Here is a 15,203-nt window from a genome sequence, read left to right as displayed (position 1 = left end):
GAGCTACATAATGCCTTATCGGACCGATAAACTTTCCGGTATTCGAGGAATCTGTAGAGTATTCCTTCTCCGATCGACGCGTGGAACGGACTCGACCGAGCACCGAATATTAATAGCCGACCACTTTTTAACATAGCTATCGAGCTATTCGCTCTTGGAATTTTATTCAAGTGGGCAGACTCGAGTGAAACGTTGAAAGTAACGCGAGAGTTAATGGGAAAAATTAGGTACACGGAGATTCTAATCAAGAGTCGAGACAGATTTTCAGATACGCAAGTAAATAGTAAATAATAATAAATAATAAAGCGTTAACGTGTTCGAATATAGCCATTCCCAACAGGCACTTCGGGCCAAGTATCCTCGAATCTTGATCCCGCTGGTTGACAGAAAAAAGAAACTCGTTTGGTACGGACCTATCGTCGGTCAGAGGTCATCGACGATGAATAGGTCCGCCGTGAAAGGGTTAAACCAAGTATGATAGCCGCTGGCATTGACCTATTAACTCGCGCGGACTCCCAAGATCCGCTGGAATACGCGCGTGCACGTTCTAGAACCTGGATCGAATTATCCGAGCACAGGACCAGTTAATCGTTTACAACGCCCGGAAATAGTATCATTCGCTTCGGTGGTGCGCATGCGGTTGCTCGATATTTACGAGTCAGGAGAACGCGTTGCATCGAGCGCTTATCGCGGCTGATAGCGCATACGATTCTCTCGTCAAAAATTGTTGGGAAGAAAGCGTTCGAAAGTATTCGAAGGACTGTTTCTTGGCGCACGCGTCGTAATTTTTGTATTCGAAGATATCTCGAACGAACAAAGTTGTTCGAGGACGTATCCCTAAGATAGCAGGTATAACAAGTTTCCGCGGACCGGTAGCAAGCAAGGGTCAGATGGTTTTCAGAGTTTCGAGACTTCCGTGATATTCCATTCAGCTTTCCTCGACTTGGCTTCCAACGCCAACGGTTCGGATCTTTGGAAACTTGCGGAACATTCCCTCGAGCTCTGTAGCCGTCGCGTCGCGTCGACTTCCGACCTATCCGCCAGACTTTCGGAACGTTCGCGACTCCGGGGACTACCTTGCATCTCCCATGTATACGGTCTATCGTAACACGTTGACGTAACTTTTAGGATAGGTACAGGTATGAAAAGAATTTGTACAAGCGTTCGTCCAATTTGGCGTTATTCAAAGGTCCGGTACATCTATATTCCGGGTGTTCGATAGGAGGAGTTCGAAAAAAAGGGTTTAGGGATATCGGAAAATAAGGCACCATTTGCCTATCAGCCAACCCGCAAATTTCGCGTGGCATTGACGCATTAAAACCGAAACGAAGCTAACTGTAATGCACAGTCTATCCACGGTCAACGCGGTTAATCTTGTTACGCGTAGCAACTTTTATCTCTCAGTGCTTACCGCGGTTACGTAAAGTTATTAGTTCGACCTATTTTCGCGGGGAGGAAAGCGAAACGCAAAGAGAGCGAGAGAGCGAGAGAAAGGGTGAAATAAAAAGGTGAAGAGAAATAGGGTTAAGCATGAAAGAGCACGCGCATAAAATGCCATGAATTCCCACAAAAGCATACTCGCTATTCCCTCTCTCTCTCTCTCTCTCTCTCTGGCCGCGGCTGAGATTCCACAGAGAGACTCGGCATTGTATCCACGAGCCAATCATCGATTCATCGGAAAAGGAAACCAATAAAAGCATCGAACTCACGTTGACTGCTGCTCCGTCGTATGATGTTCTCCAGGAATGTGTTTTGCGGGGCGACCAGGCCCCTGCGCCCCCCTGGCATCCTTTCTCCCTTGGATGATCCCGGATCCTGGTCGCTGCGGCTATCAGGACCTCTGCCAGCCTCTGGCTACGACGATCGCGGACTGTCTTCCACGCCTCATGTCAATCCGCTCCTCTCGCGATCGACGCACACTCTCTTCCTCTCTCTCTCTCTCTCTCTCTCGCTCTCTCTCTCTTTGGGCTGCACGCGACGAACACAACGACGCACACTACACTAACTGAATGTCATCACTCGAGGGTTGATCACCATCGCGAAGCGTTCGAATCACCCGTCGGCGTTGAACCGGTTCGAACGTGGCACGGTCCTCCGATTGTCCAGATGATCCTCTCGCGTGACGACCAACAGACGAAACGAGTCCTCTGCGATCGGGAAAACTTTTCAACTCTTCAGACGAAAAGAGGCAAAGTCCCCTGTGGCCCGTCCTGGAATCCTCTCCGGTCAGGAAAATTCTTCAATTTCCTCCGTTCGCTCTAGTGTCTTGGAAGCCTGCAGCCTGTACCTCTTGAAACGTTGGATGAACCGTGACGCGGCTCCTTTCCGGTCGAGATAAGTACAGATAGGTCCCTGGAACGACGGGGGGCTCCCTGATCGTAATCGTAAAGTGGGACGGGGTTGAAGGCGTCTGTCGTCAGCTGAGCGCGACGACGTCAGCTCCCCGAGGTCGAGTCGGTCGCGGGACCAGCGGTGTTCGAACTCGTCCAGCTCGCAGCTGCGACTCGCTGCGACGCGCTCCAGGTCGAGACAGAGAGCCGCGGTCCAGGGTTGGTTCGATTCGCGATCGGACCACGAGCTCGATACGCGGGTGGACGGTGGTCCTGATCTATCGGGGCACCGACCACGACGTCGATGGGCTCGCGGATGTGTCGTCGGCTGGTGGACGCGCGATCGATGACCCATCTAACCGCAGTCCTTCCAGGTGATCGCGCGCCTTGTCACGGGTACCCGACGGCAAGTAGTTAGACGGCTGCGCGATACCTGCCACGTCGTTCTCCACATCCTCGGCGTCCTCCTCGGCGTCGGTGCAGCTGGTGCCCGCGGAGGAGAACATCCCTTACCGAGGGGAACGCGGCCCACCGGTAATCCTCGATCACATCCTTGCGTCTTAGCCGCGAGACCGAGCTTGGGATGCTGTCGCGCGCGATTTCCCGCGACGCCGGCGCCGCTCCGACCAGACTCGCCACGGAATCTTTGTCGCGTGTCTGGATTCGATTTACGTCGGTGGACGTTGCTCGACGACGACGGTTGGCTGGAGGCTCACTCGGGGACCACTGGAAGAACGAAACAACAAACCCTTTACAATCAGAGTAGAGTATATATAAGTACCGGGGTTACAAACTGAAGGGGGCCGGGCCGGATGGATTGGGCCGCTCGCTCCAGTCGATGCACAGTAGCGAGATATCAGCAAATCTCGAATACGAAAAAATGAAGTAGTCGTTCGATCGCAGTTATATAAGTTTGCTTGGCGATGCGAGCGTTCTCTTGCCTACAGCTCGGAACGAGATTCGGGACGAAAGGAAAGGTGCGAGTAACGACGAGTAATTTCGTAGTTGATAGTTAAACAAATTGTCCATGTTTTTTTTCTCTTGATGCCTCTGTTTGCGAAATCCGGCAGGCCCGATTCACTCTCTAAAAACGAGTCAGCGCTGCACGTATTAGCATTACAAATGGGATGCATAAATTCCAGCTAATTTTCTCAGTCAGCAGCGTGCCAAGGGTTTGTATATCGTGACAGACGTCGAGCAGCCTGGCCAACGCGAGGAGATAAAATTGTGTTTTCATGTCGGGAACGATAAATCGTGCCAAGTTATCTTTATGGATCCGTGGAGTTGTATTTACGCGAAACAGCGGTGCGCGGTGGGACGGTTGCGTGTAACAATAGCGAACGGGTCGAAGGTCTCGAGGGAGGCTGGAAGGAGCGTAAAAATAATCGAGCTCAAAGTATTTGAAAAAAACAATCGTTTTACGAATTACAATTAGTCCCCCTTGTGATTTCGGTCGACGCGACGGTGGCCGCTGCCCGTTTCAAAAGCCGTGTCGCTTTTATCGCGCTATCCTACTTACGTGTATGGATACACTCTTCGCGGTGAAAGAGTTAAGCGAATATATCGCTACGTAAAGTTTCCATTCGTATTCCATCGTTCGAACGAAATTCTGGCAATTTCTGCCAGTGATGGAGCGAACCGATCAAGCTCTGGTCACGTGAGAAATTCCGTTTACATTCGATGACGGAGTCGAATAAAACGACCGTAATAAATACCAACCGTCTTGTGCATTTCGTTTTCAAATATTCAATCGATAACACTCGCGAACTTTCTAAACGAAACTAATGGCTTTGCGAATTCCATTATTGCCAATGACGTAACGTTTGTTTGCCAGGCATCGACGAGGTTAGAGCGTCTCCCGATCGATCCAACCCCCGAAATACCGGCATCGGGACCGGGACCGTGCGTTGCCATTTCTCGGCTAAAATTCAATCGGCCGAATCGCTGAATAATCGACCGCGATACCTTCCAGTATACAGATTTGATACGGGCTGTCGATCGACGCGTGACTGCTCTTTCGGAATGAACAAAAATTAAAGCTGTACCGTTCCATCGAGAAATCGGCGTCGGACGTTTCCTTGTCGGTTCGCCCTTTAGGGAGGATTACCTTTCCTCCCCTCCTTGTTTCGCGGCAATGTCAGATCCGAGCTCGTTTCCCCGATACCCTTTGTTTTGCAAGGCATTGTGGTACTCGGGATTACTCCCGATACCCGGCACCGCTACCGCTCGTCGTTCCGTGCCGTTTCCAAAATTGTTCTTGGTAATAACTTTTGCGTCCCTCCGTTCCCATCCCACCGAGACGCGTTTCCTATTCGTTCGATGGCCGAATCCCAACAAGGTTTTTCTTTGAAAATTTATTTATCAACAATTTGAAGCTTTTCGTTCCGTGTCGATACCTTTGGCTCAGGAATCTGGTATCCAGCAAAAACGAACAATCCTTGTATGAAAAACCAAACGAAATTCGAAACCCTTCTTCGATCATTTTACACGGATTAAAACACTTTGATCCATCGAGATCGAATACAGAGATGCTTGTACGCGAATCAATCGTCCGGATCTCGAGAAGTATCGATGTCTGGTCTCGAGTGGCTAACACGCGAGATCCAAGCTTGATTTAAAAACACGGTGTTCGTTAAAGAGCCAATTAACCGCGTGTATTTTAACTTTGTACGCGTATTCACCTCGAGCGTTCAACGAGGATATTGTTCGTTCTATCGAAAACCCACACGTGATTTTGTTACGGACCAATGGCTACGTCGTCCTCGTTGAAATGCTTCGACACCGATAGGCGCACGGTAATTGTATCAACGAATCACTGGTCGGTCTATTTTCTGGTGAAACGCGAATAGGTTAAAACGTTAGGTACGCGCGAAAAAAAATTATATCGCAAGAATGCGATCGTACCGGGCGATAGTAAATATCGTAGAGTGCCGGTGGCACGACTCCCGGCTGGCCCTGACGAGATCCCGACTCGACTCTCCGAGTTTCGAGTAAACGCGTCAGCCGAACCGATTCGAATTAAAGCGTGCAGATAAGACGAGTAGATAGGTCGAAAGCGAAGAGCGCGCGAACCCTCTTACGGAATCTGCAAGTAAAATGGAAACACACCAACGGGACGGAATTGGAACGACTCGCGACGGCAAGTCCCCACCGAGAACGTTCGCATCGTTAGCCTTCGCCGTGAGACTCAACGTCAGCCATGATATTTCACGTCGAAAACAATCCATGTATTTTCCATTAAAACTTTTCGACGGTTTGGGCCACTGAAATCGAGAGCTGAAATTTTGCAGAAATGTTTTCTTACGATTGCATGCATGGATTTGAAATCGGTCAACCAGCGTGTAAATATTTCCATGAATTCTCCATTTTTTCCATTTTGTCCCATTATCCCCATCGCGTCCCTCGTGCTCCGAGCGCCAGCACGCGAGCAAAACCAATCAACGATATCGGAAACAACGAAATCGTACCAAATTTACAAGAATTCTAATAACGTACGAAGGTCGGCCGAAAGTGGAGAAGTAGTTCGCGCGATCGATGCCAAGTTCTCGCGCTAAAATGCAAAGTCCAGAGAACGGACGGTCGCTATATCGGCGTGGCAAGTCGTACCATCCGACCACGTTAACTTGCCGTCGAATCGGTAATCGTTCCGCTTCGAAATATACGTAGTTTTGTAAGTGACAAAGAAAGCGAAAGAGAAACGTAAGCGAAATCCGTTCCAGTGGCCGTCCACTGATTGTCGCGAAAGAAACGATATAGCGCGAACACGGAGGACAACAATTTTCCATTTTCCGATCGGTGTTTTCCGTGGTCAGCATGGGTAGGTTGACGGTTGACGCGAGGGCAAACCAACGGAGGCAAGACTTCCGGGAGAGATGAGCTTGTCGCGCGGAAGGGTGAGTGGCGCGGCGGGGTGGGCCGAGGAAGAGAAAAGCCGCGAAAAAGGGGGCAAAGACCGTGGCTAGAAAGAGGTCACCCGGATTTCGAGCGGTCTGCACACCAGAAAGCGAGTCGTATCTCAAGGTAGCCCATCGTTTTTCGTGGGAGGAGTTTTTGGCACGGCAGCCGCGCTTCGCTACCCTCTTTTCGCCTTCTTCTCCGATCGATCGACTCCAGGACACTATGCTTCTCGTCCATCGACACGGACCTAGGGCGCCTCGAATCTCACGCGAAAAACGCTCCGTCGCGAGGATCCGAGTCAACGTTGCGACAAAAGTTGTTTCCTCGTTCTATGGGCTCCGGTCACGGTGTCGTCGCGCGATCTTTTTAAAGCGTCACCTTTATACGTATTTATTTACGTATATCCATTCCGAATGCTTTCGTCTTTTAACGCCACCCCTCCCCCTTCCTTCCTTCCCCGTGGTTCCCTAATCCGGATAATCGTTCGATCCGAATCTCTCCTCTCGATTACTTCGCCATTGCATTTTATTACTTCGATTACGGAATCATTATTTCCAATGTTAGTCTTCCGAATAATACGCGGCGGACTTTCGCGTAATTAATCGTCGATCGATCGGACGAGTTTGGATCGTTGGAAAAAAATCGTGGAACGGTTGAGCCGCGTCCTTGTCCTCGGGAAAGGTGGCCGTTCGCGACCAAGAAAATCAACCGACCGATAAGGGTTCTTATTGGAGAGGAGAACAGTGCCTCTTCGCGAAGATAACTCGACTAAAAGTGTCGACGTTATCGACGACGGAACCGTACACACAGCTCCGTTTGTGAGACGACTACCGATAGAATCGAGTTGTTCTCGAAGACGATTAAAAACGATACGTTTCCGTGGAGCAAAATCTACGGAGCGATCCGATAACCCTGTCCGTTCTAATTCTCTCGAGCCCCCGCAGCAACAGACCAAATATTATTGTATCTTGTGACATCCTGTATTCGAGTAGAGATAAAGATTGCTTTGGTGTTTGATCGGAGCAAAAAAAAATCCGTTTAAAAAGAAAATATAACACGCTTGTTCTCTATAACCATAACCAGTGGTTGATGTAGAACGCGGAAACGATAAAACGGAAAAGTGGCAAAAGGTCCCCCGGGCCGACACCGGCACCGACGCCGACGGAGTCCAGGAGCAGGCGATGACGCAAGTGGCGCGCGACGCGGCCCTGTTTCGCGACGTTCCCCGACTTGGTTCCAGGCGATTCGTGCCACGGCTCGCGAAACCCATTTCGCCAATCTCCTCGCGACGTAAATTATAAAATCCCGCGACGCCGGATCGTCTCGACGATGGCCAGCGCGCGCAAGAGAATACGGATCGAGGCTCCGCTCGGAAAATTGAGGCAATGCTAACCGACCTCTTGACCTCCATTCTCTGTTCCATGACCGTTCAATAATGTATTCGATTCGATTCGATTCGCGATGTACCCACCCTAATCTACGCGCAGCTTCTCGTCCAACGTGGCCCAAGGCTCGACCATCGCCAAACATTTCCAAGAAAACCGAATTCCAAGTAAAAGTATCGCAGAGAGAAGCTTCGAGATTGGGGATAACGCGTGCTAAGATCCTAGACGGGGCTGCTGCCATTCATTTATTTGGATAAATCGACTCCTGGTAGAACGGAACAATCGTTCGACCAAACATTTTCCTCTGTAATAGAAAAGTATGCTGTCTCTTAGTAACGTAGTACCTTGGAAACCAACCGGGGGTAGCCAAAGAACCGAGCAAGCGACGAAAACGGACAAAGAAGGACAAAGACCTTGCTGGAATCGGAAGAACGATGTCGCGAGGGATGAAACGGATGCCGACTAGACGCGAGATCGCGAGTGGGGATAAAAAATGAAAACTGCGGAGAGCGGAAAGAACGCGGAAGAGGTCCGAGGAGACGCGACGGAGGAACAAAAGCAGAGCTCGCGCGACCGGTGAAAGGGGGACAGTTGAAAAACGAGCAACAGATCCATCCAGGCGATCGGTGACGTGGAAAGGCCACGTGAAATTGTATTTGGGCCACGAGGTAACGGAGCACATATACGCTTTTCGATTTCCCACGAGAGGTCAGCGAATTCATAACCCGGTCTAATTCGGGGGCCAGGAGCGAACGGGTCGGACCGGTGAATTCGACTGGGCCGACGATCGAGTGTCGAGTGGTCCTTATTATTTCGAATCGATAGCACCGGTGAAGAAATGCGCGCGAGAAATTGGCTGAAAGTCGCTTAATCTCCTCGAGGACGAAGACGCTTCGCTTCGAGGCGAACGAAAATTCATACGACTTTTTACTCGAGTACGTTTTATTTGTTTCGAATAACAGTTAGTATAACAGTTTGGTAAGTAGGAAAACATAGTTTCCTACTCGACAAGGTCTCGACTGTGATCCTCGTTCCGTCGGGAAATTCGCCGCGACAGAGGCGACGATATTTGGAAAAACGATACACAGCGGTGGCCGAGCGATCTCGAATATAAAACTCGAGGTAAACCGAGCATGATCCCGTATCGAGAATGCATAGGCAGGCAACGCGTCGTCGGCGTCGGTGAGCCGTGTAACGAAGAGTTTGCAAACGCGGCGACCTGTGAACCTGGCAGCAATCCAAAACTCGCGTCACGACAGAAAGAAACCAACTACATCGGCTACCGCGAGGGTAGAACAGGGGGAGATAATCATCGTAAACGTTGTCGAAATCGCTGCCCTTTGTTCTATCGCGAGTCGACGAATCGCGGCGAACGACGCTCGCGAACCCTCCCGAGGTTCAGAGTTTGTCGTTTCTCGGTAACGAACTGTATCCATTTTCTTTCCTCCAGCTCGATCCTTTCCGTTGTACACCGACGAGAATCTAATTTCAGCGTTGGATCGCAGATACGAAGAAAATCGAGACCACGAAACGTCTAGAGCGATCTCGAGGATCCCAGGCTGATTCGCTAATTAGCCAAGTAATTAGCTTTTCGAATTACTCCCCTTGTTAACGAGCGGGGAAATTAAGTCTTATTAATATTCATCGACCGAGGCATTTGTTCCTCCGTTATTTTCTCTTTTCTGAACTGCTTGAAAATCATTTCTTTTCTTTAATTAACAAATGACTAAATAAATAAAAATAATAATACAAAGGTTCCAACTCGCGACACGGTTCGATCCGACGCGTTTCCCTCGGAGAAAATTGGCCACTCGGTGCATGCCGTGGGAAAGAAAACCTCCTCGACCTTGCGTGGCAGACGTCAAACACCTACACAATTGGGCATAGCCGGTTGGGAGGGACGCGAATCGAGCTGGTAAATTAAACGAGGCCTGAAGTAGCCGCGCCACTCGAGCGAACAAAACAAACAGCCGAGGGTGCCCGGTTCACTTTCTTCGCGTTAATCACCATCGACCACGGGCGGCGGGGGAGGGTGTTCGGTAGCCAAAACAATGGCCCCAAATGTCACGCCACTCGACCGCGTCCCGAAGGGTTCACCGTGTACAACTCGCCAGCTGTAAAGATGATTCCGATCGTCGATCGTCGAGCGAATATTCGTGGAAATCTCTGCGAGGCTGACGTTTTTACGATTTTTTCCAAAAGCCTCGTGTATACTATAGACGTTATTGTAAACCACGTGTCGTTGTTTTCCAAAGATCCGTTTCATAGATGTAAGGCAAAACACATCGATTCGATAAGATTTGTAATATTTTCCAGAGATCGACTTCTGACCTCCGCCGACTATCGACAACACGAGCGTCTCGGTCGTTTTCGCGCTAGAGGGTAATACCGAGCCTATCCAGAGGCTCCGACACCCAAACTGGAGCGGTCCAATCTCGAGGAGCCGCGACCGCGAGCCGATCAACGTCAGACTTGGGAGAATCCTTTGCATTCGCGAGGTGTCGCGTTCACGGAGTCTACTCTCGCTAATTCTCATTCTACCGTCGCTAGACGAGACGACGTCGACGTCTATACTAGCCGAATCGTCGGTGAACAAAGAGTTGAAGCGAAGATCCGACGAATGTTTGGTAATCGAGGTACGTTAAGCTTTCGGTCGCTACTGGAAAGGAACAGAGGGTTAGGTTAGTCTGGATTAGGTTGGTTCGTTCGTATCACGGTTCAGTCACGATAAATAAACGCAAACGGTCTCCGTTAGGTGGATCCATCGCGTCCTGACGGGTCGCACGAGTCCAGACGTAGATGGAGAAACGTAGAGGCGGACAAAGCACCGTGCATTTCGAACGGGAAGGACAACCGGGGTAGGGGTGGGGGGAGTCTGGTGGCGCACCACGCGACCGCAACGATCATCGAGAGCATCGCCGAGTCCGTGGATCAGCGGATGGCGGAAAATGGGACGACCCCCACTCCCTCACCGGCCGTGGTGTGCGTCGACGAACGATCTCGTACCGATTAATCCTGGCTCGCTCGCGTCTCGTGGATCGGCGAGGGTTCCTCCTGGCGTTATCTGGCCCGTGGCAGGAGGGTGGTTCCGTCCATCGCGTTTCTGGATCGTATCGTCCCAAGGATCGATCGCGGTCCGGGTGGCACACGCGCTGACCGGTTGCGGAACACGTCCAGGAAACTAGTTTCCGAGGTTCGCGTACACACAAGGACGTGGATTCACTTGGCGAGGAGCGTACGTTCGATGGGTTGGCAGTCGTTTACGCGCACCTCACGCAGCCTGCGGTGCCTGCCCACGACCCCGATCGCAACTTCCACGCACTGCTACTGCTCAAACGTCCTCGACTCCTCGCGTCTACGCATGTGTACGTGTGTACGTGTGTCGTGTGTCGTGTGTCGTGTGTCGTGTGTATGTGGTGCGTATATATATATATACATGTATGTGTGGTCGTGTGTGCGTGTGCGTGTATATGTGTGTGCAGGCGTGTGTAGGAGCGTGTATTCGCGCAGAGGACTACCGAGATCCAGCCGTGCGACAGGCTGACCGAGTGGCGACTGAGAACTGAGACTCACCCTCCATGGCGGCGCTGACTTCCCCCAGAACCAGTCTTCCGACTCCCACCCTCGCCCCCAGTTTCATTCCGCTACCTCCTCTCACCCTCTCTGTCTCCCAACGACTTCCCTCGCACCCCTTTTGCGTGACTTCGTTTCTGAATTTCTTACGATAGCGCCTCGCCTCGATTCTCTTCCAGAAGCGGGCAAACTTTTCTCGCGGATCGAAATACCGATATCGACAAAAATCGATCCACCTGCGATCGGAGAGTTTGTCCTGATTTGTTAGAGGATCGATCGAAATCTCTCTCCTAAGAATAAGAAGAAGCGTTTCACGCTAGGATCGCGCTAGGACCGCGCTAGGACAAAGTCTTGGACCGAGACCCGAAGAGAATCTTTGGTCTGGCCTCTCGACGGTCAATCGTCTGACTCGATGGCTACCCGTTGCCAGTCCAGTGCCTCTAACAAGGTCGTTGCGTCTAACCAATTACGTCGCCTCGTCGAAAGACGACCTTCCGAAGGACCAATGTCGTCCACCGAGCGTCACGGAAGTAAGTTTCCTCCAAACATCGTCTGACGCATTCGAAAAGCATTGGAGACGAGATACGGAGAGATTCGGAAACAAAATCTGTCCAAGTTCCCTCCGAACTTGGCCGGGTGTGTTTAGAAGGATTCGAGGGGGAATCCTAAGAGGTCCAGACACCGAGTCACCTGGAGGGTGCTTTTCTAACGTTTCACGATTAAGGCTGTACAGGTTCTACTCTATTCGAAACGATATAAAAATGTTGATCATCCTTCAAATATTATCCTGTTCGTCCGCTGCTACGATTTAATCAATTTTCCTGAACAAGAAGTACCTAACCCAGGCCTTTCCACGGATCTTAACCCAGGTCACGGAGCCTCATGGAATCGGCTAACTTAATCCTCGCTCGATTACTCGAACCCTACGTCTCTTCCCTGAGGGATCGTGAACTTGGGCTGAATCTTTGTTCCGCGAGCTGCGATTCCCCCGTGGAGAAGATCGATCAAAGTTTTTGTGTTGAAAGGGTGCGCAACCCCTGAACTTCTGTCAGGTGTTGCGCTGGTCGTGGCAACCCGCGAAATGATCCTTTTTCCCTGTTCGGGATTGTTCGACAGGAGGCACGTGTCTCTGGAGGGTGACTCCAACGAGAGAACGATAGGACGAGTATCGGAGAGAATCAGAGGTAAATTTAAGCCTCGAACTCGAGGAACTTATTTTTCGACGCAGATCACCGCAACGTCTACTCCCTCGATACGTCCAGGCCCTTGCGCGCTACATCGCTACATAGCGTGAAAATGTGTGCAGAGTTCGTGGCTGGGAATCTTGACTCCCGACATTCAAGTGCGCTACCGTCTTCACCCTCTATTGTCTCTACGACCTCGCTGTATTTCTGCCAGTGTCTCTGCATCTTCAGGACTTTCCTCCAACTCCCTACCTCCATGGCGTGTTCGCGTACACGTTGCGTACCGAGTTCTTTTCTTTGGCAATTTTTCAAACACTCATAATTTTCAAACAACTTTTTAAACAAGCTCCGTAGAGATGTTGTTAATTTGCAACTTTGTTAAATATGCGACAAAACGCCTCGTTTAAACGAGATTACGAATTGTATAAAATGACGGCGGCCGCCAGTGAGGAACGCGAAATTTCTCGGTCTACTTTCAAATATTATTGTAAATTAGTAATCTGAACTTGCATCGTTTTATCGAGAAACGCTGCCAACGCTTCTTATCCCTATACGGAGTGTCGCAACTAACGTGACCACCTTAAAACACCAGAGAAAACCATTATTTCTTTGGTTAAAGATATTTCGTCAAAGTCGTACTCGACGTTTTCTTCGTTGAGACAGCGTAGTTTGCGAAAAGGTAAAGAAAATGTTTGGTTCGAATAAAAAATAGACCAAGTCGTCCGTTTGAAAATGTTAATGACCCAATCTCGTAAGGGGGGTGAACCAGGTCCAAGGGTATATTGTATAGAGGCTGATCGATCAGACTCTGACGTTCTCGAGGTAAAGGAGAGACACGCGGAAGAAAGCCGAAAAACGACAGAGGAAGAACAGAGTGAAAAAGAGAGGAGAGAAAGAGTTGTACGAGGGTGGTTCGATCGAAGTTGTCGAAGGGAGGGCGCCACCTTGCCGGACACCCCGTTTACATCGGCTCCCGTGGTTCGCGCACTTATCACCCTATCGTTACCATAGTGGCTTATCATTCCATTTAATGAATCGTCCATAGTAACTGGAGAGGTTAGCCAGAAAATCGAAACAGAACTCATCTGGGCCCGAGGAATAATTCTCCGAGTAATTAAACGTCAGCTTTTCCTTCGTATACTTATCGAATCGCAACTCGACGTTTCAACTACTATTTCGAAACGGTCTACAACTTGCGACACTTTACCAACTTTTACTAACTTTACATTTTCTACTACTACTAATTCGAAATTGTACGTTTGATTACAGAAATGGAAGTATGTTCGATCCGTTATGACTGACATTATCACTATCGGAAGGATTGGCATTGTCGCTACCAGAGGGATGACGTTTTCGCTACCAAGATATCTCTGTGATGATCATCTGTCGCTCTAGCGGAGAGTACGGAGAGTAAACGCGTTTTATTTTTATTTTTGCCAAGTAGGTGGGATCGGGACGAATAAGTATACCACAGTTAATAAATCCTGCGGGTCGTAAAAATTTTCGAGTGGCGAGTCGCCATTTTCGAAACGACCATCGCGTTTTACTGCTTCTTCGAGAAACGTCCGTTGCGCTCGACTTAATCCCCACGGAGACTGTATTCTCATGACGTAAAAATTTTATGGAACACCGAGATCGTGACTATCCATTTGAATTATTTGAAATGTCCAATACGGACACGCGTTCGTTCCAAGAGAAACGCTATTCCGTTATAAATCGACTGGTCACGCTATTCTGCTCGGCTATATTAAAATGTACAATGTGTTTCCTTTAAGACGAATAATGTATAATGACACGTTTAGGATCAATTTTCCATGTAAAGTGAAAAATGTTAAATAAAGAATGAGAAACGAAAAGATTAATGAGTAATTTGATGGTAAGGCCCACTCTTTGTATCCGCTCATCGCCACAATTTTGGTGTTTAGAAGCCAATAATCCCGCGTAAGTTAGAAGGAAAATCACGTTGCCCTTTAACGGGAGAAACACAGGGCGGCCCCGTTCCAGAGTTCAGAGAGGAATATTTACGCCTAGCGGCTGGCGCGCGCGCGCACACACACGTGCCATTTTGACTCTCTGACACTAATTGCGAGGCGCGTCTGGCTGGCTCTCGAGGCCCAAATTAATTAATGGCATACCAAATGACGAAGGGAGGACTCGACTCGCGGTTGGAGGGTCGCAGGCCTGGAAAAACTTAAATAATACGATGTACGATCGTGCCGCGAATATCAATGGTATCTTCAACACCGTCGACATGCTCCGTTAACGACGTAACGCCCTGTTCGCTTTTTTCCGCCATTACCTTTTCTCGCCTCCTTTATTTTTCAAAATGAACTGCCGTACGTTACAATTTCTCCATACTCTGCTTTGTATACAATAGTATACAAATATTTTAATAGTATTATATATTATACGTAATATAGTATAGTATAGAATTATTTTATTAGTACTTGGTGCCATTTGAGTCTCTGCGAGTGACTCGAGAACCTGCAACAAAACGATTAACAAACGCGAACGCAATGCGTAATAGTGTTAACGAGCTTCTCTAAAACAATGACATCTTATACAGCTTTATGGACGTTTTCCTTTTAAATTCCCTTCGTTTCCTGGCACATTTCCCTTCGTTTCCTGGCATATTTCCCTTTAATTTCCCTTCGTTTCCTGGCATATTTCCCTTTAATTTCCCTTCGTTTCCTGGCATATTTCCCTTTAATTTCCTTTCATTTTCTCTTACATTTCTCTTTAATTTCCCTCCATTTTCTGGCATATTTTCCTTTAATTTCCTTTCATTTTCTCTGACATTTCCCTTTAATTTCCCTTCGTTTCCTGGCATATTT

General features: G+C 49.1%; 1 protein-coding gene and 2 long non-coding RNA genes across 13 annotated transcripts in view; 2 read left to right on the top strand and 1 right to left on the bottom strand.

Annotated features, from left to right (window-relative positions):
* LOC128878504 (potassium voltage-gated channel protein eag) overlaps positions 1 to 10,761 on the bottom strand; it is a 61,479-nt gene extending 50,718 nt beyond the window's left edge. For all 11 annotated transcript variants that reach the window (XR_008457421.1, XM_054126755.1, XM_054126757.1 and 8 more), the window contains exons 1-2: positions 10,619 to 10,761; positions 1,710 to 3,056 (exon numbers count right to left, since the gene is read on the bottom strand). Coding sequence is in view for 10 of the 11 variants with exons in the window: in XM_054126755.1 (XP_053982730.1) it covers positions 1,710 to 1,788 (79 nt within the window). In the remaining variant the exon portion in view is untranslated. The remainder of the gene's footprint in view (positions 1 to 1,709; positions 3,057 to 10,618) is intronic.
* The window catches only part of LOC128878528 (uncharacterized), a 45,027-nt gene extending 30,802 nt beyond the window's left edge, over positions 1 to 14,225 (top strand). The window contains exon 3 of the long non-coding RNA XR_008457428.1: positions 13,639 to 14,225. This is a non-coding gene — a long non-coding RNA (uncharacterized LOC128878528). The remainder of the gene's footprint in view (positions 1 to 13,638) is intronic.
* On the top strand, positions 9,939 to 13,631 carry LOC128878530 (uncharacterized). The gene is made up of 3 exons (XR_008457429.1): positions 9,939 to 10,293; positions 10,368 to 10,847; positions 11,517 to 13,631. It is a non-coding gene; the product is annotated as an uncharacterized LOC128878530 (long non-coding RNA).
* Positions 14,226 to 15,203: the final 978 nt, after the last annotated feature.

This window comes from Hylaeus volcanicus, chromosome 6 (assembly GCF_026283585.1).
Source record: "Hylaeus volcanicus isolate JK05 chromosome 6, UHH_iyHylVolc1.0_haploid, whole genome shotgun sequence".
Taxonomy (NCBI): Eukaryota; Metazoa; Arthropoda; class Insecta; order Hymenoptera; family Colletidae; genus Hylaeus; species Hylaeus volcanicus.
This window is presented reverse-complemented; position numbering and strand designations above follow the sequence as displayed.